At 29.4% G+C, this 25,941-nt stretch overlaps 2 protein-coding genes and 1 pseudogene across 2 annotated transcripts; all 3 read left to right on the forward strand.

Moving 5' to 3' along the window:
* Positions 1-1,341: 1,341 nt before the first annotated feature.
* LOC110631503 (uncharacterized) lies at positions 1,342-16,150 on the forward strand. Its single transcript, XM_021779356.2, has 22 exons — positions 1,342-2,206; positions 2,782-2,896; positions 3,140-3,240; positions 5,374-5,465; positions 6,072-6,207; positions 6,345-6,413; positions 6,589-6,690; positions 7,278-7,376; positions 7,813-7,923; positions 9,621-9,827; positions 10,119-10,226; positions 11,018-11,113; positions 11,223-11,279; positions 12,047-12,193; positions 12,294-12,353; positions 12,473-12,577; positions 12,860-13,021; positions 13,400-13,473; positions 14,842-14,965; positions 15,082-15,173; positions 15,405-15,525; positions 15,607-16,150. The coding sequence occupies exons 1-22, from the start codon at positions 1,502-1,504 to the stop codon at positions 15,757-15,759; spliced, it is 3,036 nt and encodes a 1,011-aa protein (XP_021635048.2). The 5' UTR covers positions 1,342-1,501; the 3' UTR covers positions 15,760-16,150.
* On the forward strand, positions 7,934-9,603 carry LOC110631504 (uncharacterized; annotated as a pseudogene).
* A 792-nt stretch (positions 16,151-16,942) lies between the features above and the next one.
* On the forward strand, positions 16,943-17,857 carry LOC110631495 (uncharacterized). The gene has a single exon (XM_058140415.1). It carries the CDS (start codon positions 17,305-17,307, stop codon positions 17,767-17,769), a length of 465 nt encoding a protein of 154 aa, XP_057996398.1. The 5' UTR covers positions 16,943-17,304; the 3' UTR covers positions 17,770-17,857.
* The last annotated feature ends 8,084 nt before the right edge of the window (positions 17,858-25,941 follow it).

Consider the following 25,941-nt stretch of genomic DNA (forward strand, 5'->3'; position numbering starts at 1 on the left):
TATAATTCCTCTTAACAATTTCTCTAATTTAAAGAGCAAATGTGCACAAAATGAAGAGATAAACTATTGTTTATGATAAAATTATACTTTTTAACCCTACCACTAAAACTTGTGATATTTCAAATAAATAATGAATAAGACCTTCATTTAAGCATGCTGGGTGCTGCATGGGCACAATAAAATTATTATTATTTTTTGTATTTTCATAAATTAGTTACATTTTAAAAAATACTTTTTTTTTGGTAATTAACTATTTTTATTTGATAAATTTTCTTGAGTATCCCATATTAAATTTTCACGAAATTATTTATAAAATTAACAAATTGTATAAAAATGTTAAATTAAAATATTGGTAATTAGTTATTATTATAATTTTAATTTATTGTTACAAGAAAGATAATAAATATTTATCATATAATTATTAAAATGCTTTTGGAATATATAAAGGACAAAATAGAAAAATTATATATATATATATATATATATATATATTTTTGTTTCTATTTTATTCACATTTTCCTGTCTTAAAAAAAAAAAAAAATCCCTTCTCATTCCTTTGTCACATAGCATGGCTAACCACATAGAGTGCAATAACGAGCATTATTCAATTTAAATCCCATAAACTAAATTGAGCCGCTTTATTGGTAATTTTGATTTATTTTGATTTTAAATTTTGAAAATTTTATTTATTATAGTTGATTCGATTTTTAAAAAGAAAAAAATAATTGAATCGAACTTAATTTAATTATTTTATTAATTTTTAAATTATTTTATTTTTATAAAAAAATTTATGTATTATATGTATTTATATATATAAATAATTTAATTTGATTAATTAATAATTATTAAATTTAAATTAAAAATAAAATTAAATTAAATAATTTTAAAATTAAATATAAATAAAAAATTATCAAAATTAAAAAATAACAATTTAAATCAAATCAAGCTGAATTAAAATAATAATTTAATTTAATTTTTTATATATTTTAATTTAATTTTTAAAATATAATACTTTAATCAATTTAATTTTGACATCTCAATTTAATTCAATTTGAATCCAATTTTTAACGCTATGCAATATGCAACACAGTCTAAATTAGTTAAGATTTTAATAAATTTTAGTTATTTTTATTAAAATTTTAATAATAAACTAAAAAAATCAGAACGAAAAGCCGTGAGATTTTGGAAAATGGCGATACGAGCGTGAACCTCTCTCATTAATTCATGGACAGTTTAAAGTGATCCAGTGCCTTTCACCATACGCAACGCTGTGCAGGTCAACGGTCAGAAATTGGACTTACGAGCAGGTGGCGCAAAAATAATCGAGCCTTCAAGTGAATGAGACCGCACTCTTCCAATACTGTCTCTAATAAAAAGCTAAGTCCCTTTTCCCATGACTCCAACCAGCGCGTCATCATCAATTCATCATATCCAAGCTCACATTTTCACAGTGACACTGTCACCTACAGAAACCCAAATGCAGCTTATGTGATTTCTCACAATGTCTCCGATCACATTACCTCTCTCCCAACTCAAACTCTTATCTCCATCCTTCAACACCACTCCTTTATTCTCCTTTTCCGCTTCCTCTAACAACCTCTCCCCCATTTCCGCTCTCTGCAACGCTTCCCATTTTAACTTCCGCAGGCTCGCTTCCACCAGCGAACCGCTCCCGGTCACGCCTGCAGCATCTACCACCACTATCAACACCTCCGTCACCGTCGGGACTGACGACGACCAGTCCGATTCTTGCGCAGCAACCGCCTTCGTGATCCATGCCCGTAGCCGAATCGGCCTCCTCCAGATCATCACTCGTGTCTTCAAAGTTCTTGGCCTCCGCGTCGAAAAGGCCACTGTTGAATTCGAAGGGGATTATTTTAAGAAAACGTTTTATGTCACTGATTCCCATGGGAATAGAATTGAGGACGCTGAGAGCTTGGATAAGATTAAAAAAGCGTTGATTGAGGCTATCGAAGGTGGAGATGGAGCCGCCGAGGTGAAGATGGGGTCCACTGGAAGAGGTGTAGCGGTGAGGAGGGCTGGATTGGGGCTAGGTGAGGAGAGAGCAAAAGTGGATAGAATGTTCGGCTTAATGGATCAGTTTTTGAAGAACGATCCGATTACTCTACAAAATGATATTTTACGTCACGTTGAGTATACGGTGGCCAGGTCACGCTTTAGTTTTGACGATTTTGAAGCTTATCAGGTAATGGCAATGGCTTACTTGATATAATTTATTTATGTTGTCAATTTTTTAATTTTTTAATTTTTCATTTTAAATTTTGGCGGAATGGATCATATTTCCAAATTATTTGTATGAAAAGAATTTAAAATGGATTATTATTTTTATTTTTTAAAATAAAATTTTAAAGTTTTTTATTAATAAAAAAAAATTAATTGGATTCTTATAAAATAAGGTGTTAATCCAAAAATGGAAAAAAAAGGAAAAGAAAACAATTATTATATAACCAAATGTAAATGCACACATGTTTATTTATTTGGAATGAGAAAATAGTAGCTATCCTGGATAGTTAATAATTTTGTAAGTGGGGGTATTGTAACATGAAATCAGTTTTTTTGGGAATTCTAAAAGGTTGTGAAATTCAATTTCGTATGGCGATGAATTTAATTTTGGTGTTCAACACTTCTGCCAGTAGCCAGATTTAAATAACAGGATGATAGAATACAAGGAAAATTATCCAAGCTGCTCATTTGTATCATGCTAATATGGCAGTACTTTTCAAGAATGTTAATTTGATTTTGAAATATCGTTATGTGTAGGCTTTAGCACATAGCGTGAGAGATCGGTTGATTGAACGTTGGCATGATACCCAAGTACACTTCAAGAGAAAAGATCCAAAGCGCATATACTTCCTCTCACTCGAGTATCTTATGGGTATTGATGTACTTCATTTATGTGATTCCTTTTAGTTTTTTTTCTTTTCTTATGATGGTACATCATGTTAAAGGCAGTTAATTATAAGCTTTGCCATATTCTTCTTCATAAATGATACTTTTGTAGCTGATTAACGTCTATGATTTATTATTTTTGGGTTACTTTCAATTGCATATTTAGGCTTGTGTTTCTAATATTCTAGCTGTTGAATCACTATATACTCAGTTTAAATTGGAATATCAGGTCGCTTCTTGTCAAATAGTGTCATCAATCTTGGCATTCGGGACCAATATGCTGATGCATTATCTCAGCTTGGTTTTGAGTTTGAAGTTTTGGCAGAGCAGGTTGGCTTGCCATTTTTTATCCTAAACTTTGATTTTTTGTTCTTATGGAATTATTCAATGTAGTGATAGAGTGAATGTATGAAATGTACATCTTACAAGTCTAAAAACTGGAATTTACATGCTACAAGTGTAAAAAGGAGAAGAAAAGGTCAAAGGAAGTGTGTCTGAGCATATGCATGTGACTTTTCGTTCATGATTGATCAGTCTTGTTAAAATATTGGAATTTTGGACTGTTACATTGAGGTCCATGCTCTAGGGAAATTGAAAATTACAAAAGAAAGGATTAGTCAAGAAAAACTAAAATTTGGGCATTAATTCATGATGAATAGTCCAAGCAAAGAACACTGCTTGGACATGTGTAAGGGTATTGAGGAAAATAAGCATCATGTTAATAATGAATGAGTAGTTTTTAACTATTCTGGAATGCAATGAGAAGCTTGAAGGCAATGACATTTCTAAAATATCCTTGCAAAAGAAATATATCTTAGAAATTCAACCAAATTTCTATTTATCAGATATAATTCCTCAAAATTATATTGTGAACTCAGAAATCTGATTCCTATTTGATCATATTAGGAAAAGTAGATGTTAAGATAATGCATATGTATCATCTTTCTTAACAACAAAACAAACTAAAGGAGAATACTTACTTGAATGGCTTTCAGCTTGGTTTGGGGGAAGAAAGGATTCTGGTTTTACCTCAATAATGTGGAATCTCAGTTGAATTCAGAAGTTATATGTATAATGCTGGAAACATGTCAATTATTATGTTGAGGTATTCTACATGCTACTCATGGTAGAAAAACATTTTTTCATTGGAATCTTCTTCTTCTTTTTCTCCCCCATATAAACTAACAGGTATTTTTTGAACTCGGTGCATACACACACGCACACACTGGACAATAGGATTAAACTCAATTCAACTCAACTCAACTAAATCTTTATCCCAAAAATTTGGGGTCGGCTATATGGATTCGCTTTCTCTATTCTAAACGATTTTGGGTTAAATCCTCAGAAATTTGTAATACTTCTAGGTCATATTGTACTACTCTCCTCCAAGTCAATTTAGGTCTACCCCTTTTTTTCTTTCTATCCTCTAACCTAATGTGCTCTACTTGTCTAATTGGAGCCTCTGTATGTCTACGCTTCACATGAACAAACTACCTCAATCTCCCTTTCTCTCAACTTATTCTCAATTGGTACCACTCCTACCTTTTCTCTAATACTCTCATTACGGACTTTATCTAGTCCAGTATGGCCAGTCATACACCTTAACATTCTCATCTCTGCAACTCTTATTTTAGACGCATACGACTCCTTCAATGCCCAACACTCACTACCATATAACATAGCCGGTCGTATGACTGTACAATAAAATTTTCCTTTCAACTTACTGGGAATCTTGCGATCACATAAAACTCTCGTGGCACGTCTCCACTTCAACCATCCGGTTTTAATCCTATGACTAACTCCTTCCCTATCACCAGTTTGGCCTTCACTGAACTTGCAATGCATGTATTCTGTCTTCGTTCTACTTAACTTAAAGCCCTTTGACTCTAGAGTACTTCTCCAAAGCTCTAGCTTTCTATTGACTCCTTTTCGCGTCTCATCTATCAGAACAATATCATCCGCAAACATCATGCACTAAGAAATACTCTCTTGTATATGTTTTATCAATTCATCTAAAACTAATGTAAAAAGATAAGGGCTTATAGCTGATCCTTGGTGTAATTCAATTGAGATCGGAAAATCTCTTGTGTCCCCTCCCACTGTGCGCACAATAGTAGTTGCTCCTTCATGCATATCTTTCAACACATGTATGTACCTAATAGATACCCTCTTTTGTTCTAACACACTCCATAGGACATCTCTTGGAACACTATCATAAGCCTTCTCCAAATCAATAAAAACCATGTGTAGATCTTTCTTCACATCTCTATATTTCTCCATCAAGCTTCTAATGAGAGTTTGAGTTTTTTAGGATAAGACATTGTTTGAGGCTGGTTTTTGCTATTTAACCAAGTTAATTCACATGCTAAAATTTAATTATTGACTTTCTTGACTGATGTTTAGCATTAAATTCAAATAGTTTTTCTTATCTTATGTACAAGTTATTGGTTGTGATGTTTTGAGGAAGGGGATGCTGCTCTTGGTAATGGTGGCCTTGCTCGTCTTTCAGCTTGTCAAATTGATTCCTTAGCAACATTGGACTATCCTGCATTGGGGTATTATTCTGCTCTGTGATTTCATTTATTGATCGTTACACATGTTAAAAATGATAATTGCCTCTCTGAAGTTGTCATCTTCCAAAAACCAAACCAGACTGTGAAATTGGCTGTGTATCTTTGATCAAGCTTCAGTCATTTTATCATCAACATCTTATACAATGTTGTAAAGCCTGATAGTGACAGCCAACCTAAAATCAAGAAAAGATGACTGATAATTCAGTAAAAATTTCTTCTCCTTTCAGAGATCAATTCCAAATAGCTTTACCTTCATTATATATTTTAGAAGGGGATAAATTTCTTTTAGAGATAACAGGAAATAAGTATCCGTTAAATAGAAGAAGATAAACAGCTTGTCTTCTTCATGCTAGTGGTCAGATAAGATGGAAAGTTACACAAAGTTCCCTAAGTTTTGGTGCAACTCATATTTTCTTTGTTAAACAAGCAAATAGGCAAATGATGGTGTGAAGTCTTCCTGTAATTGATGAATATTCTCAATTATAAACTATTACATATTAATAACCGTCCGGTGACTGCAAGTTTTTAGTATGTATTGTGTCGGAAGATTTATTGATTGTATAGAATCACACCTTACTTTTTTTTCAGTTATGGGCTGCGATACCAGTATGGGTTGTACCGTCAGGTCATATTGGATGGCTATCAGCATGAACAACCTTATTATTGGTTAAATTTTGGAAATCCTTGGGAAATAGAACGGATTCATGTAACTTACCCTGTGAAGGTTGCAAGTACTTCCCCTCTTTTTGCTGTGGTCAATTTTTTCCGTTGATTCTTGCTTGTCATGTCACTGCAAATCCATCCATTCTGTTGTCTTAAACTTATTTGCAACTGTTTTTCTGGCTGTGTTGGATTAATTAGTTCTATGGGACCGTTGAAGAGGAAGATTTCAATGGAGGAAAACGTCAAGTTTGGGTCCCCAAAGAAACGGTAAACTGTAATAATCTTCATGTACTCTGCATTCTTCAAAGTTTATGACATTTATAGATTTACAAGAGTTTATGTGTCTTAATGTTATGAAGTACATTTGTGAATAAGTACTCAAGTTTCTTGAGTAGATGGGGATTTTTTTTTTCAGCTTATTTGTTTTTCTGTATGCTGGTAGGTTGAAGCTGTAGCCTATGACAATCCAATACCTGGCTATGGAACCAGGAATACAATTACTCTTCGCCTCTGGGCTGCAAAACCAAGTGATCAAAATGATATGGTAAATTTTACTACAGTTGAATATTATTCATTTCAAGTATGTTTATTTCATTTTATTTTTATGTTTCTACTTATGCCATGCAGGGTTGAAACTGTACTAGTAGAACATTTAAGAAAATATTTACTTGATTTATAAACGCTATAAAGATGATCTTTTATATTTAGCATAATTTATTAGTTCGCTTGTAAATAGTATATCATCATGAGAGGAAGATAGAGGCCAAGAAGATAATATTTGACTAAGGAAGCCCTATATCCCAATTATTTTGGGCCTGCTCGTTGGTCCAGTTGAAGTTTAAAAACTAAGTTTGGGTCAATATAGTTACATAGCTGGAAGAACAAATTTATGCAATTAGAAATTTCTATTAGCTTGCTCAGGTATTTTAGAGATCTACTAAAAAGTTGACTTTTAATCTGAAAATTTTGACATGCTTATATATAGAGTGTAGACATAGATAATCATTTCGCTTTGGTAGGGAAACAAATAGTTGCTCTGTTTAAGCATTTTTCCAATTTATGATACTATGTGTCACTATTTATGATATCTGGAAGAGTACTAAGTCTCCCCGAGTCCTTCCTTATTTGCAGGAGTCCTATAATACTGGAGACTACATCGATGCGGTTGTCAATCGAAGGACGGCAGAAACCATAAGTAGCATTTTGTACCCTGATGACCGCTCACATCAGGCATTGCTTTTTCTCTTCTATTCTTTAGTTATTGCTTATGTTTTGCAATCTGATTCAGCCCTATTGCGTCTTTTCTTCATGCTTCATTCATGGTGCTTGTATTTTATGGCAGTTTATTGTTTCAGGGCTTTATTGTGTAGAGATGAAAGCAGGATATTTCATGCTTCTTTCCTAAAATATTCTTTTTCATTCTTTCATTTTTAGCTGTTCACTTTTTCCATGTCATTTTTTCCTGTACTTTATTCATGCTTTTATAACCTATAATTAGGCAGCAGAAAGACTATGCAGGGTTAGATGGGCATTAAATTAATCATTGGTGGATAAATCCTGGATGCTTCCTTTTTGCATTACTGTTGTTGCTTAGTGGCATCAAATTCTCTAACTTATGCATATCCTATCTGGCCATGCATTTTTCATCGTTTGATTGCTCTTTCAGGGGAAGGAACTACGGCTGAAACAACAATATTTTTTTGTCTCTGCATCATTGCAAGACATTATTCGGAGGTTCAAAGACGCTCACAGTAACTTTGATGACTTCCCAGAAAAGGTTTCTCATCTCTGTAATTTCTCATTATCATTGTGCGCAAATCACATTTTCAAACTAATTAAATGTTATTAAAAAATCACGATTCTTAATTTTTATGACTCAATAGTTGGCATGCTAAGTTACATTTCTGCCAGTTATTTTTACATATTCTAGTTTGAGAAAAAAGGAACTCTCTAATCACCTACTTATCAGCTAGGCTAGATTTAGTTGGCCCCTAAATAAATAATAATATTCATATATAAAGCTGCGTGTATAGGTGTAAATAAAATTTTTATGTATTATTGCCCCTTCCCTGGAAACAAAAATTACAAAAATTAAAGTATTGCATGCTGTGCACGGGCTGCTCTAGGATTTAGAAATAGAGAGCATCTATACCACATGTTTGGAAACTATTATCTATATCCACCGGATTTTCGCCCGTAGAAGCTTCACCGTATTCGGATGCCATATAACCAGCAGATTAAGGTTCAGATGATGCTTCCAAAGAGCATCCGGGTGTAAAACTTGCGCAACTATATCCAGCAAGGCACCAAGTTCAATTCTCGCAAGGAAGACGTTATCGGTGAGACATAACTCGGAATTCAAATTTTCAGGTTCTATTTCAAGTGCACCAAATGTTCTGCCGAGCTTGCGTTGAAGACTGATCCTCAAAATTCTGATTATACTGTCGAGAATGGAGCTACGTAAAATTTTGAGCAGCGCGGAGGAAGCTGATAAGGAAAGGCAAAAGAGGGATGCCGAGGAGATGGGTGATGCAATGAAAACCTTGGAGAACTGGACCTTGGAATCCAAGAGAGAGATGGACTTTCTTGCCTCACTTAATGAAATGAAGTCTATCAAGTCAAGACAGGCAACTGTGAGCATAGGTGCTATGCTCGAGGCTTTGCAGAAGACAGCTGCAGAAAAGTAGTAGAAGTTGGAAGAAGTGGATGGGGCACTTATGAAATCAATATTTGAACGGAGGCCAAAAGAGGTTATTCGAAGGATTTCTGATGTGGATTTGGATGATGATGAAGATTTCAAAACTTTGTGTGATAATCCGAAGAGAATGAAGGTTTCTAATGAAGGCCTGAGTAAACATAGATTTTTATAACAAAGGCCAATGTTTTAGATAGCGCAGATAGATTTTTTAACAAAGGCCAATGTTTTAGATATCGCAGACAATGGGACGCAAACTGATGCCAAACCCTAGTTCCTTATTTCCAATTGTCAGCATTGCGGTTATTAAGTAATCAGTTGGAAATTATGATGGTAGCAAGCTGGCTAAACGAGTGGAGGGACAAGGTAATGACACAAACAATGGACTACCATCGATGAGCCAGAACTACAATAGTGAGTTTTGAGTATTAGTTTCAGCCAGGGGGGAATTATGTAAATCTGACTATAAAGATTTTATGAGTCCTCAAACTTATTTTATTTCTATATAGAAATAAGAATTTGTAGGGATTTGTTATTGTGTAGTCCTAATGGGATTCCTGATCCTAATGTTTCTTTTTTTTTTTTTTTATACAAACACTGGGCCTAGTTATTTTCATAATTTTTAGTTTTTATTATCTCAATTTATTGAGATTAATATAATTTTGAGAATTAGTTCTCTTTCCCTAGCATTTGTCCTTGTTTACCTTTGTTCTTGTTCTTGGTTCTACATCATTATGGTTAGTCTGCTTATTGGCACTATGCTCTTATACATTATGTAGGTTGCTCTGCAGCTGAATGATACTCACCCATCTCTTGCGATAGTTGAGGTCATGAGAGTGCTCATCGATGAAGAGCATTTGAGTTGGAGCAGAGCATGGGACATTGTGTGCAAGATTTTCTCTTTTACAACTCACACAGTGTTGCCTGAAGGATTGGAGAAAATCCCTGTTGATCTACTGGAAAGTCTTCTACCGCGTCATTTACAAGTGGGTTCTGATAGATGTTCTAAATGCATTTTTCTTGTGTAAATATATTCCTAATGCTTTTTGGACAAATTTCTAATGATACTGCTTTGGCTTTTCCCAGAATTGTGAGTTTCTAGTTCAGAATGTATAACTGTGTTATCACCTAATGTATATATGTGTGTGTGCTCTTTGTATTTTACATCCAATAAGATTATAGAAACATTTTTGAAACATGGATAGTTGGGGAAGAGAAGTATTGTCTTTCTTTTCTGTTATCATTTTTTTTCCTGATGAAATTGCTCTTTTATTCAGATAATATATGATATAAACTTCAATTTCATTGAAAAGTTGAAGAAGAGAATTGGTTTAGATTATGACCGGCTTTCCAGGATGTCAATTGTTGAGGAAGGTGCTGCGAAGGTAGTTGCAATATCCATTCAATTTTTTTTTTTCCAATAGTATCTTTTCCTGGATGATTTCATTTGGCATAATTGTGCTAACAGCTTGAACTAGTCTATTCTAAAAGAACCTTCTCTTCATTTTCTGTGTTGTCTTACTAATGCAATCAATATAGTTTGCTTAGTCTTAGACACTTTTGTGATGCAAAAATAGTATTAAAAAATGAGGAAGATATTAGATTGCAATGCAATCTGATAAATAGTTTTCAAAATTGAGAAACAAATATCTCTCAAATTAACTATTTTAAGACCTGAGGTTTTTCATCTTTTGAGATTTTATTGGCTTCACAAGTATCTTCAAGACTGGGGAATCTTTCAACCTCTAGCTTGGTTTAGGTTCTAAAACTTGGAAGCATGAGGTTTTTTGTGTCTCTTTAGATATCCAACATTATTGATCAATATACATTGATGAAGACAAGATGGGCTGAAGTGGTAAAAGATTTACATTGTATTTGATAACAGAAGACTTGACTTTAAATAGAGTTGAATTGAGGAACAGGATCCATGTACTACCCAACTAATCTTGGGTTGAGGCCTAATTGGATTGTACATTGAGAAGGATCCAAATATTATTCTCCCTCTCTCTTACTAATGGAAAGGGAATAATCAATGGCTTCTACCTTCTTGGGTAATTTACTACTAGATTATTTATTTTCTTTAATAAGTTTCCCGCTCCAATGCACATCTCAGTGTTGGTGTGGTGAATCGTAATACTAGTGTGAAATTTGAGATTTTATTTACATTGTTTGACAGAGTATTCGGATGGCAAATCTATCAATTGTCTGTTCTCACACTGTGAATGGTGTTTCTAAAATACACGCGGAGTTGTTAAAAACAAGAGTTTTCAAGGTAAAATACCATTCTCATTTTTATGTGCTTGTTTCATTCCTTTTCTGAAATGTGCTTCTTGGAGCTTAATCAGCAAATTTATCTGACACTCTCTGGAACATCTTTGCAGGACTTCTATGAGCTGTGGCCTCACAAATTTCATTACAAGACTAATGGAGTAACCCAGGTTGAGATTATTTATTGTCTACAATATTTTTTTAGTTTATCGTTTATTTTATCTTTTATCATGTTCTAAATCAAGCTGTGTAAGAACTGTTAACTGTATATTTGAAAGGATTTTGATGGTCCATTTGGAATTGGACCTTGGACTTTGGGTGTAATCACCTACAAATGAAGACTCCAACATTTCTAGTAACCAAGGAATCTGAACTATACTACAACATTTTTAGCAATGTGAAATCTGGATCATCTGTGATTGTGGGTTCCATATTTTGGATCCACGAGAATACCATGTGTTGGATGGTTAGATTTCATTACTATGGGAGTATAAATGTAGACTCCTTAATGCAAGGATATTATCTCCTCATAGCTCAGACAATTCAAACGTTTATCATGCTGAATATGCTCTGGGATGCGTATTTTTTAACAGTTTTGATAATTTAATGAATTCCTCTTCAATGCAGCCTGCAGTTTTGATATTCAAAATGCATTAGAAACATGCATTTCTTTTGACGCCTGCGTCTAACACTGATGATACCCTGCAAGAACTTTATATGCATTTCCCGCAAATGTCCCCAGCTTTTCTTCAACTTGGTTTAGTTTCGTATTTTAGTTCTTGTTGTTATTGAAAGATTAAGCAAATATGGAAATTAATTGCCATACTTGCTTTTGGGTTGCAATGTTGCATTTGGGGTTGATAACTAAATTGAGTGTATATTACTGATTTTCTCTACATGTGAAGTGCTTTTGATCTATTAACATGTGATGTCTCAGCGTCGCTGGATTGTTGTCAGCAACCCAAGTTTATGTGCGCTTATCTCAAAATGGCTTGGGACAGAAGCTTGGATTCGCAATTTGGACCTATTAGCAGGCTTGCAAGAGTATGCCACAAATGCTGATTTACATCAAGAATGGAAGATGGTAACTTTCAGCTTTAATGTGCATGCATTTGCTCTGCAAGCAAATCGTATAGCTTTTTCATGTAAGAATATATTTGTTACAATCATTTTTGCTGTTGTAGGTGAGGAAGGTTAACAAAATGAGGCTTGCAGAATATATTGAAACAATGAGCGGGGTCAAGGTTTGAGTGAAAGCTTTCATTGGAATTCTTACGCATCTCCTTGTTTCCTTTTTAAGAAGGTTTATGCCTTTAGAAGCTTTTATGTGATCTTATTTAGCATTATATCATTTCAATTGCAGGTCAGTGTGGATGCAATGTTTGATGTGCAGATAAAGCGAATACACGAGTACAAAAGACAGTTTCTCAATATACTTGGCATCATTCACAGATATGATTGCATTAAGGTGACTGGAATCTTCTTGAGTGAAAAATTTTATTTTCAATTAACCATATTTTAGCTGATTGGATCTGAAATGAGACTCTCTCCTTATCAACTCACCAACTTGAACTCTCTCCTTATCAACTCACTAACTTGAGTGAATATATTTATCTTCCATCTTATTGCTGGAAACTAAACTGCACTTATATTGTTTTCTGGGTGCATTTGTGCACTACTGAAGAGCACCTCAGCATTTATTGCCTGCATTAGTTTTACCAGGATGTATGATATTCTGACTTTGTCGCAGAACATGGAGAAGAATGACAGGAGAAATGTTGTCCCTCGTGTTTGCATAATTGGAGGAAAAGCTGCTCCTGGTTATGAAATTGCAAAGAAGATTATCAAACTTTGTCATGCTGTAGCAGAAAAAATTAACAATGACCCAGATGTTGATGATCTTTTGAAGCTGGTAAGACGATATCATATCCTGTGTCAATTTGTAAGACAACGCGTGCATGCTTGGTTGTGTAACATTTACTAGAAATGGGTCTGCCGACCAATTTCAAAGCATAAGCAAGGCAAAAATTAAGTGAACAAAACTTCTCTGAGCTCTGAAATTTCAACCATCCACTCTATAATTTTTTTTGCTGACTTTCATTATTGAGCAGCCATTGCGTTATAGCTTTTTAGTATCTATTCAGAAAAATTAGTTTTGGGATGATTTTGCTTCACCTTCTGTTTCCTGCCAGCAGCATATCCCTTGGGAGCTACTGAAGATTTTACTTTGGTCCTCTTCTTATGTGATATAGCTGTTAACATTTCTGATTCTGGTTTTGTACCATGATAGGTTTTTATCCCTGATTACAATGTCTCTGTTGCTGAGTTGGTAATACCGGGGGCTGACCTATCACAACACATAAGGTTTGTAAGTCTCATATTATGCCAGTTCAATGAAAAACTAATTTCAACTACAATCATTTCTTATTTAAGTTACTTGTTGCATCATTAACCTGTTGATTGCTAATATTCCAACCCAGTTAAGAATTTTAATTGTAGGAGCCATTTGAGATTTTTACCAATTTACATTTCTAGTTTCTCAAGAAGTCAATTCGGATCACCACTAGCCAGGTAGGGGGGGACAAGGGGCAGCCTTGGCCCACCAACCCTTTCAAAATTGTATAGGGTTGATTTAAAAAAAAAAAAAAATTTGTTTTGTTTCATCCCCCAAAAAAATGCTTTGTTATAAACAGTTTGAAATGTTAACAACACCACTTATTTCTCGTTATTTATGTAAAAAAAAATCTACTAATTAAAAAATTAGTCTAATAAAATTAAAATGCAATTGTTGGTTATTGTTTAAAAAAAGATTCAGAATATTATATTTGAAAGTTAATCAACAATATATTTTGGCTTTTAGTTATTCTCCTTTCAAATTCTAAATAGGAACAATAATAACAAATCCAAAGATACAAAATTTTACATCTACAGTTTTTCCCTCTTAAAGGATTTTCAACCTCCTAATTTTCATCATATGAGACTATAATAGATGGATTATTTCAATTTTGCAGTTTAAATTGTTAATTTTGTTTGATAGTTTATGGTAAGTTTACTCAAATATTTCTTTTATTTTTCAAATTTTATTTTTAAACTTGATAGTTATTATTTATTTTCTATTTTATTATCGTTCGTTATATAGAATTGTATATTTAATTAATTTTCATATATTTAAATAGGTACTAAATGACTAATCTGTAAAATATAAAAGTTATATAATAATATAAACTAGTATTGTATTGTATGCATTCTTTTTATAAAAATTTATTTATGGATATTTCAATTTTATAATTTTTTTTAATTAATTGATCTATAATTTCTTTTCATTAGGTTATAATACATTCAAATCAGTAATTGTTAATTTATTTTTTAAAGGGGAAAAAGTTTTAACCACTAAAAATTTGATGAATTAATTTTTCTATCCGATAATGACATATAATTTTTCTCCAACTTTGGCCTTCTCTAAGATGTTTTCTGCCTTTGCCCCTGGCCACTAGTCTGATAAAGTGTTCTTCTGAATGTAGTAAGAGATGGCTGAAAGGTTTCTGTATGTACTCATGTAATTTGATCCTATTTTTCAACTGTCCTAGAGCGTGTTCGTATTAGTGGCATCAATGCCTTACATAAAATTCTAGATGATATTGTTCATGTACTTTTCTTCCATAAATTTTGTGCCATCCGCCCATCCTGTCGATTCTGTATAACATTCATCTTTTTTCTTTGTTTTCTATGCAGCACTGCTGGACATGAGGCGTCGGGAACTGGCAGCATGAAGTTTTTGATGAATGGATGTTTACTTCTAGCTACTGCAGATGGTTCAACCATTGAAATTATAGAAGAGATAGGTGCAGATAACATGGTAAGAACCATCAGAAATGAAGTTTGTAAGTATGCTATTTGAAGGAGAAACTTGTGCGCAATTGATAATTTGATATTAGATGAGTGGCTTTCTGATGGAATAAATTTTCCTTCCAGTTTTTGTTTGGTGCAAAAGTAAATGAAGTTCCAGTTTTGCGCGAGAAAGGACCTGCTCTTAAAGTACCTCTTCAATTTGCTCGTGTTGTAAGGTATCTCCCCCCAAAAAATTAAGTAAATGAGTGGATAAATAAAATAGAAGAAGAATGAAGGCATTACTGCACCATGACTTGAAAAGAATGATGTTAAATGAATGCAACTTTTGGAGGATAAAAGGCTTGTACATCATGGTCGTTGATACATCGTTGCTTGTGTGTAATTGTTGACGTGTATGTAATTTTCTTTAAATTTATGATCTTGAATGACATGTCTACTGCAAGCAGGATGGTTCGAAATGGCTACTTTGGCTTTGAAGACTATTTTAAATCATTGTGTGACAGCGTGGAGGTTGGCAATGACTTCTACCTCCTTGGTTCTGATTTTGAGAGCTATCTAGAAGCACAGGTAATAATTGTTCACTTGTAATTTTGGCATGGTTTTGCTAGGAATGGTGCAAAAATCTTTTCTGACATTATACAACTGCAGGCCGCTGCTGATATGGCATTTGTTGATCAGGAGAAGTGGACTCAAATGAGCATTCTTAGCATGGCTGGGTCTGGAAGATTTAGCAGTGACAGAACAATTGAAGAATATGCAGAGAAGACTTGGGGAATTGAACCCTGTAGATGCCCATTCTGATCTCTTGTTCCTCTGAGTTGAAATAACGGTTAAGCAGAACAAATAATGGACCGAGGGACATATTAGCTTTCAGTTTCTATTCAGAAGTATTCTAATTCTCGTTGGCACTAATTGGCATCAGTTTATGCCAAATGCTGAATGGCCTACGTTAGCGGCAAGCAGGTAACTATGGAAGCGCAATATGCCACTTCAACTTGAGGAGAATAATAAACGAGTGTCTATACGAGGAGTGATCTGCATATCATTATCAAACAATAAATTTAGGTATGCAGCTGCAAGTTGTAACGAGGAATGTACATGTGTAGCTGTGAGAGAGTTGTGCACTGTCAACAACTGCGCATTAAGGAATAATGCATATATTCACTCGTGAATAAACTGACGTAAAACTTTATTAGCTGTGTTATGAAAATGATTATCATGATTGATCGTCATTTTTAACAAACTGCTTTGGAATAATTACCTATAACCAAACCTTCGAATTCGTTGCTTTAGCATTTTTCCCCTTCATTTTGAAAAGTATGATTTAGCAAAACAGCAATATTTGTCATGGGTTAGGATTCATTAAACCAAAGGTTGATACTAATGCTTTAAATGATCCATCACAATTTCCCCACTGCACTCTTTAGCAGATGAGCATTTAAAGGCTCAAAGGCAAGCAAGGATTCCTGGATGCTTATTCGAGGGTGATACAAACTTTGCTTGTCTCATTCCTCTTTCTCATGTCATTTGAAATTTATCCAAAATTCACATGCATTACGAACAGCAACAATGAGTCTTTAAAAATAAGAACTTTCTTAGTTTATGATTTATTGTCCGAGATGTTTCTGTTTTGATCTATTTTCATGCTTTACGTGGATTTTTAGCACTGGGTTCAATTTTATTTTGGCAAGGAGTATGCCTTCAGATCATACATGTCCCAAGCTCTCATTCAGTTGGAAAGATTCTTTTCAACAGTGAAAGAGTCCCATCTTGAAGCTTACACTCTCTCTCTTCCTAAGTTTGTACAATATTCCGTTTCTTACTTTTCATTTTCCCTCTTCTTAGAATAACCAACAGTGAAAGCCTCCATGTTGGATCCTACGGTAATTTCATTTATATGATCACTGCTGATTCTTCTATGAAGCCTCACAACATCAAAATTATGCCCACTTTCCATCATAAATCTCATGTGCTTTCACTTGGCTTTCCCTGGTAGATGAATGAACCGATAAAACTTACCAAAGCCCCCTTATTCCAAACGTCACATATTTTCAATGACTGCTGGAGGTTGTTATTTATTATAGTCGGAGGAAGTATTCGTTTGTCGTTACTATAATTCAGATTTGAATCTATATGAGCCATTGAATCGATAGCTTGATTTTCAGTTCATCTCTCAAGTAACTATTTCACTGGATTTAAATGCAACTCTCAACTAATGACATGCCAAGGTAAACAGAGGAAAAGTTTTTTCCTCCAAGGCCATTTTGCACAAGAGTACATTAATTAGTCTCTTTCTTAGGGACCGAAAATAGCTGAAAGAATTTTCATTCCAATCTTATCTTCAAGATGGAGGACACAAAATGGGAGCAGAGACTACAAGCCGTAACCCACATCCTAACCAGCCCCACAACACCACCTCCTCTCTACTCTCAATTCTTTATCTCCACGCAAATTCCGTGCTACCTCAACTGGGACTACCCACCTATTCTCTGCACCAAAGACACCAGGATCTTCCCTTCTCTCCATCTGAGGTGGGCTTTCTCTCTCTTCGTCAAAAGAGTCACCAGATTAGGGCTCCCTGAGACTTCTTGGAGGTCCAAATGCCCATACCAACAGCCCCCACCTCTGATTCTTGCAAAGGGAGTAGAGAAAGCACAGTGGGGTGATGAGCAAAAAAGACAGTATTTTAGAAAGAGGTTGAGAAGGAAAAGACTTGGCAATAATATTCACCCCTCCATTCCTATTTTAGTTCCCAATCTCTTCCTGTTTTCACTTCTGGTGTGGAACCCATTTGCTTATCTTGATTCTTGAGAAATATTGTGGGCTTGTAATATGTTCATGTAATTAATATTGTAATAATTTTCCATTATGGTTATTCTGGTTTGGTTATGATTTTGAATTTTGGGGCTTCTGTTCATCATAAAAGAAAAAAGTGAAGGCTATTACCTACCCATTTGAAGAGACAGTCAGTCAATTAGGGTAATCTAATTGATATTTTTTTAGTTCGTTAGGTTATATTAGAGTTGAAACTCAAAACCTCATAATTGAAACTTTAATAAGACAACGAAAAGGGATTGCTTCTATTTCTACCCTTTTAATTGCAGTTGTTGAACAGAATTGAAAAGAGGGGTGGAAGAGACACAAGTCAATATCATCCCTCTAACTAAACTAATGATTTATTATTAGTAAAATTATGAGTAAATTTATGATTCTAATGCTAATTATTTAAACAAAAATTGATAAATTTATGATTCTAATGCTAATTATTTAAAAAAAATATTGATCTTTTCATAGCAAGAACAGGTTTTATTCTATTGTTAAACATGTGGAAACATTCTATCTTTAACATTTTTCCTAGATGGGTAGAAGTGGCCTAAACTAGAAATAGATCCTCTCATCTTCAGGCATTTTCCTGACAAGGAGACTTAAAACTAGGGCTCTCAAATTGATTCAAAAACAACAAAGCTTCCAGATGAAATGGGCTAATTGTAGCTAAAGAATGATAAATTCCCATTGATATAATATAGGACTTAGGATGCCAGTCTTTTACCCTTCAAGGCTTCAACAACCTGTCTTTTTTTTTTTTTTCTCTTGCTCGTCTTTATCTTTATCTTTTTCTCTTTTGGTACCACATTTTGCCAATTCCCAGTTGGCTTTTTTTATATATATACTTTTTGTTCTACTGATGCCAAATTGCCACTGCCAATATTAGCTTTTCAAATTTGCACACCGCTAATCAAGGAAGAAACTGCTCCTAAACCAAGAAAAAGGAAATGGGCAAAAAGTGTTTTGGTTGATATGTCAAAATGCAAATGTTGACAGATATATGGCTGTTGACTCTAGCTCTTACTATCATCTTAAAAGTTTAAACTATTAATAAAGATGCAGCTTTAACTTTTTATAAAGAAACAGCCAACAATAATTTTGTCATTGAGCTTTTTTTTTTTTTTTTTTTTTTTTCTAATTTAGAGTGAACCTGCAGGATTGTTCAAGCAATAGAAGCTTTGCCTTTAAAAATTTTATACTTCTTTTTTAAATAACATCTTTGTTATTTTTGACCTGTTAAATTGACGAATAGGAAGAAAAGAAACTTCTTTATACCTTTGCTTTTCTTTTTCCCTTTAAACACTTTATAATCAAGTTCATTAATTTTATTATTTTTTAACAATTTTTTTTTATATATTTTGAAGAAAAAAAATGTTAAGGTTTATGTTCTTAATTTTCTGTATACATTCTAAAATTTAATACATATAATTATCATTGGCATCATAAATTCAAAAGAGCAAAAATGAAGGATTAAATGAAATTAATTTGCATATTAGAGAAACAATTAATAAGCTAAAAAAAGTTTCAGTCAGAGGAGTACTGAGGAGTCCCACTAATAATTCAATAGGATTTGTAAGTCTTACCTGTTTATGTTCATCATGAGCAATAAACAAAGGTTGGACCTATCTCACCTAATGTTCATAATGTTCTTTTCTTGGTTTAGCAGTTGCAGCAACAACCACCAAGCATTGGACATTTCCCACTTATTTCCAATTACTTGTCTTTAATTACATAGCCAAAAAATCAATTACCTTTTAACTCACTAATATTAAAATAATTTAGAGAAAAAACTATAGAGTCAAGTTTTAGCTATTTAAAACTCAGCTATATTCATTTACGATCCTACTTATTTTCAATTGTATATTTTTAATTATATAATAAAAAATTAATTAGCTTTAACTAAATAATACTGAAATACTATGGAGTTTTCTTGAGTTGTTTTTAAGGCTAGAAGGTCTCTAGCGTGAGATTTAATGGAAATTTTTAGTTTTTTAAATAAATTATTTTATATAAATAAATATATAGCAGGTTACATGTTAGTCTAAATTAATTTAAGGAAATAATTTGATTAAATTATTTTTAAAAATATATTTTAAATTAATTAGAATTGTAACTTAATTAAAGGAAGAACCTACAATAACTAACATAATTAAACAAAAATAAAATAACATAGTTAACATAAAATAAAAGAAATTAACATAATTGTAAAATTAATATAGTTAACATAATTAAAAAAAATAACATAATCGTAAAAGAAAAAAAATTAATATAAAAGTGCATTTGACATAATAAAATAAGGAAAAATTTTCACTAAATTAATTAGTTTTTAAATCAAAATATTTTTCTTTTAAAAAAAGAAACAGTTTTTTTTAGAAAAAAAGTAAAAATAGAAACCATAAATCCTAATCGATCCGATTAGAATTTCATCCTAACCGCAAATAAAAAATCAGTATATATATATATATAAGAAATGAAATCTACTATATAATGAAATAGAAATAAAAAAATGGTGGGGATTGGAAGATTTTCATCCCAAACTAAATTCTGAACAAATATAAAAAAAAAAAAAAAAGAAAGAAAGAAAATGAAAGTTTTTTTTTTTTTCAGAAGAAAATGTAGGGTTATTATGCTAAGGGTTGCGCATGCAAATTGGATAATATGAATTCATGAATAGGACAGTAACGGATTGAATATTTTTAAATATTTAATTGGATTGAATTTTATTTAAATAAGTTTGAGTAATATATAATTTAAATTTAAAAAATAATAACTATTTATTAATTTATATAATTAAATATAATGTTCATTAATTTTTTATATAATTTAAATATTTTAGAAAATAAGTTTGAATTTTTTATTAGTAAAAAATATTTTATATGAATTATATATATATATATATATATATATATATATATATATATATATATATATATATATATATATATATAAGAAATGAAATCTACTATATAATGAAATAGAAATAAATAAATGGTAGGGATAGAAAGATTTTCATCCGAGCTAAATTCTGAATAAATAGAAAAAAAAAAAGAAAGAAAATGAAAGCTTTTTTTTTTCTTAGAAAAAAATGAAAGGTTATTATGCCAAGGGTTGCGCATGCAAATTGGATAATATGAATTCATGAATAGGACAATAATGGATTAAATATTTTTAAATATTTAATTGGATTGAATTTTATTTAAATAAGTTTGAATAATATATAATTTAAATTTAAAAAATAATATCTATTTATTAATTTATATAATTAAATATAATGTTTATTAATTTTTTATATAATTTGAATTTTTTAGAAAATAAGTTTGAATTTTTTATTAGTAAAAAATATTTTATATGAATTATATATATATATAAATATATATATATATATATATATATATATATAAAAGAAATGAAATCTACTATATAATGAAATAGAAATAAATAAATGGTGGGGATCGGAATATTTCCATCCGAGCTAAATTCTGAACAAATAGAAAAAAAAAAAAAAGAAAGAAAATGAAAGGTTTTTTTTTCTTAGAAAAAAATGAAAGGTTATCATGCCAAGGGTTGCGTATGCAAATTGGATAATATAAATTCATGAATAGGACAGTAACGGATTGAATATTTTTAAATATTTAATTGGATTGAATTTTATTTAAATAAGTTTGAATAATATATAATTTAAATTTAAAAAATAATATCTATTTATCAATTTATATAATTAAATATAATGTTTATTAATTTTTTATATAATTTAAATTTTTTAGAAAATAAGTTTGAATTTTTTATTAGTAAAAAATATTTTATATGAAAAAAAAAATATATATATATATATATATATATATATATATATATATATAAGAAATGAAATCTACTATATAATGAAATAGAAATAAATAAATGGTGGGGATCGGAAGATTTTCATCCAAGCTAAATTCTGAATAAATAGAAAAAAAAAAAATGAAAGGTTTTTTTTATTAGAAAAAAATGAAAGGTTATCATGCCAAGAGTTGCGTATGCAAATTGGATAATATAAATTCATGAATATGACAGTAACGGATTGAATATTTTTAAATATTTAATTGGATTGAATTTTATTTAAATAAGTTTGAATAATATATAAGTTAAATTTTAAAAATAATATCTATTTATTAATTTATATAACTAAATATAATATTTATTAATTTTTTATATAATTTAAATATTTTAGAAAATAAGTTTGAATTTTTTATTAGTAAAAAATATTTTATATGAATTATATATATATATATATATATATATATATATATATATATATATATATATATATATAAGAAATGAAATCTACTATGTAATGAAATAGAAATAAATAAATGGTGGGGATCGGAAGATTTTCATCCGAGCTAAATTCTGAACAAATAAAAAAAAAAAAAAAATGAAAGGTTTTTTTTTCTTAGAAAAAAAATGAAATGTTATTATGCCAAGGGTTGCGTATGCAAATTGGATAATATGAATTTATGAATAGTACAGTAACGGATTGAATATTTTTAAATATTTAATTGGATTGAATTTTATTTAAATAAGTTTGAATAATATATAAGTTAAATTTAAAAAATAATATCTATTTATTAATTTATATAACTAAATATAATATTTATTAATTTTTTATATAATTTAAATATTTTAGAAAATAAGTTTGAATTTTTTATTAGTAAAAATATTTTATATGAATTATATATATATAAGAAATGAAATCTACTATATAATGTAATAGAAATAAATAAATGGTGGGGATCGGAAGATTTTCATCCAAGCTAAATTCTGAATAAATAGAAAAAAAAAAAATGAAAGGTTTTTTTTATTAGAAAAAAATGAAAGGTTATCATGCCAAGAGTTGCGTATGCAAATTGGATAATATAAATTCATGAATATGATAGTAACGGATTGAATATTTTTAAATATTTAATTGGATTGAATTTTATTTAAATAAGTTTGAATAATATATAAGTTAAATTTTAAAAATAATATCTATTTATTAATTTATATAACTAAATATAATATTTATTAATTTTTTATATAATTTAAATATTTTAGAAAATAAGTTTGAATTTTTTATTAGTAAAAAATATTTTATATGAATTATATATATATATATATATATATATATATATATATATATATATATATATATATATATATATATATATATATATAAGAAATGAAATCTACTATGTAATGAAATAGAAATAAATAAATGGTGGGGATCGGAAGATTTTCATCCGAGCTAAATTCTGAACAAATAAAAAAAAAAAAAAAAAATGAAAGGTTTTTTTTTCTTAGAAAAAAAATGAAATGTTATTATGCCAAGGGTTGCGTATGCAAATTGGATAATATGAATTTATGAATAGTACAGTAACGGATTGAATATTTTTAAATATTTAATTGGATTGAATTTTATTTAAATAAGTTTGAATAATATATAAGTTAAATTTAAAAAATAATATCTATTTATTAATTTATATAACTAAATATAATATTTATTAATTTTTTATATAATTTAAATATTTTAGAAAATAAGTTTGAATTTTTTATTAGTAAAAATATTTTATATGAATTATATATATATAAGAAATGAAATCTACTATATAATGTAATAGAAATAAATAAATGGTGGGGATCGGAAGATTTTCATCCCGAATTAAATTCTGAACAAATACAAAAAAAAAAGAAAGAAAGAAAATGAAAGTTTTTTTTTTTTCCGAAGAAAATGTAGGGTTATTATGCCAAGAGCTGCGCATGCAAATTGAATATATATGAATTCATGAATAGGACAGTAACAGATTGAATATTTTTAAATATTTAATTGGATTGAATTTTATTAAAATAAGTTTGAGTAATATATAATTTAAATTTAAAAAATAATATCTATTTATTAATTTATATAATTAAATATAATGTTCATTAATTTTTTATATAATTTAAATATTTTAGAAAATAAGTTTGAATTTTTTATTAGTAAAAAATATTTTATATGAATTATATATATATATATATATATATATATATATATATATATATATATATATATATAAAAGAAATGAAATCTACTATATAATGAAATAGAAATAAATAAATGGTGGGGATAGAAAGATTTTCATCCGAGCTAAATTCTGAACAAATAGAAAAAAAAAAAAAAAGAAAATGAAAGCTTTTTTTTTCTTAGAAAAAAATGAAAGGTTATTATGCCAAGGGTTGCGCATGCAAATTGGATAATATGAATTCATGAATAGGACAGTAACGGATTGAATATTTTTAAATATTTAATTTGATTGAATTTTATTTAAATAAGTTTGAATAATATATAATTTAAATTTAAAAAATAATATATATTTATTAATTTATATAATTAAATATAATGTTTATTAATTTTTTATATAATTTGAATTTTTTAGAAAATAAGTTTGAATTTTTTATTAATAAAAAATATTTTATATGAATTTTATATATATATATATATATATATATATATATATATATATATATATATATATATATATATATATAAAAGAAATGAAATCTACTATATAATGAAATAGAAATAAATAAATGGTGGGGATCGGAAGATTTTCATCCGAGCTAAATTCTGAACAAATAGAAAAAAAAAAGAAAGAAAATGAAAGGTTTTTTTTTCTTAGAAAAAAATGAAAGGTTATTATGCCAAGGGTTGCGAATACAAATTGGATAATATGAATTCATGAATAGGACAGTAACGGATTGAATATTTTTAAATATTTAATTGGATTGAATTTTATTTAAATAAGTTTGAATAATATATAATTTAAATTTAAAAAATAATATCTATTTATTAATTTATATAATTAAATATAATGTTCATTAATTTTTTATATAATTTAAATATTTTAGAAAATAAGTTTGAATTTTTTATTAGTAAAAAATATTTTATATGAATTATATATATATAAAAGAAATGAAATCTACTATATAATGAAATAGAAATAAATAAATGGTAGGGATAGAAAGATTTTCATCCGAGCTAAATTCTGAACAAATAGAAAAAAAAAGAAAGAAAATGAAAGGTTTTTTTTTCTTAGAAAAAAATGAAAGGTTATTATGCCAAGGGTTGCGTATGCAAATTGGATAATATGAATTCATGAATAGGACAGTAACGGATTGAATATTTTTAAATATTTAATTGGATTGAATTTTATTTAAATAAGTTTGAATAATATATAATTTAAATTTAAAAAATAATATCTATTTATTAATTTATATAATTAAATATAATGTTTATTAATTTTTTATATAATTTGAATTTTTTAGAAAATAAGTTTGAATTTTTTATTAGTAAAAAATATTTCATATGAATTATATATATATATATATATATATATATATATACATAAAAGAAATGAAATCTACTATATAATGAAATAGAAATAAATAAATGGCGGGGATCGGTAGATTTTCATCCGAGCTAAATTCTGAACAAATAGAAAAAAAAAAAAAAGAAAATGAAAGGTTTTTTTTTTCTTAGAAAAAAATGAAAGGTTATTATGCCAAGGGTTGCGTATGCAAATTGGATAATATGAATTCATGAATAGGACAGTAACGGATTGAATATTTTTAAATATTTAATTGGATCGAATTTTATTTAAATAAATTTGAATAATATATAAGTTAAATTTAAAAAATAATATCTATTTATTAATTTATATAACTAAATATAATATTTATTAATTTTTTTAAATATTTAATTAGATTGAATTTTATTTAAATAAGTTTGAGTAATATATAATTTAAATTTAAAAAATAATATCTATTTATTAATTTATATAATTAAATATAGTGTTCATTAATTTTTTATATAATTTAAATATTTTAGAAAATAAGTTTGAATTTTTTATTAGTAAAAAATATTTTATATATATATATATATATATATAAGAAATGAAATCTACTATATAATGAAATAGAAATAAATAAATGGTGGGGATAGAAAGATTTTCATCCGGGCTAAATTATGAACAAATAGAAAAAAAAAAAGAAAGAAAATGAAAGCTTTTTTTTTCTTAGAAAAAAATGAAAGGTTATTATGCCAAGGGTTGCGCATGCAAATTGGATAATATGAATTCATGAATAGGACAGTAACGGATTAAATAT

Source organism: Hevea brasiliensis, chromosome 18, assembly GCF_030052815.1.
Source record: "Hevea brasiliensis isolate MT/VB/25A 57/8 chromosome 18, ASM3005281v1, whole genome shotgun sequence".
NCBI lineage: Eukaryota > Viridiplantae > Streptophyta > Magnoliopsida > Malpighiales > Euphorbiaceae > Hevea > Hevea brasiliensis.

Bases quoted from the DNA above. Each gene is read 5' to 3' on its own strand.
- LOC110631503 (XM_021779356.2), top strand. From the start codon at position 1,502: ATGTCTCCGATCACATTACCTCTCTCCCAACTCAAACTCTTATCTCCA. The intron at 2,207-2,781 runs GTAATGGCAATG...CGTTATGTGTAG, and splicing joins ACGATTTTGAAGCTTATCAG to GCTTTAGCACATAGCGTGAG. The intron at 9,828-10,118 runs GTGGGTTCTGAT...TCTTTTATTCAG, and splicing joins TTCTACCGCGTCATTTACAA to ATAATATATGATATAAACTT.
- LOC110631495 (XM_058140415.1), top strand. From the start codon at position 17,305: ATGGAGGACACAAAATGGGAGCAGAGACTACAAGCCGTAACCCACATC.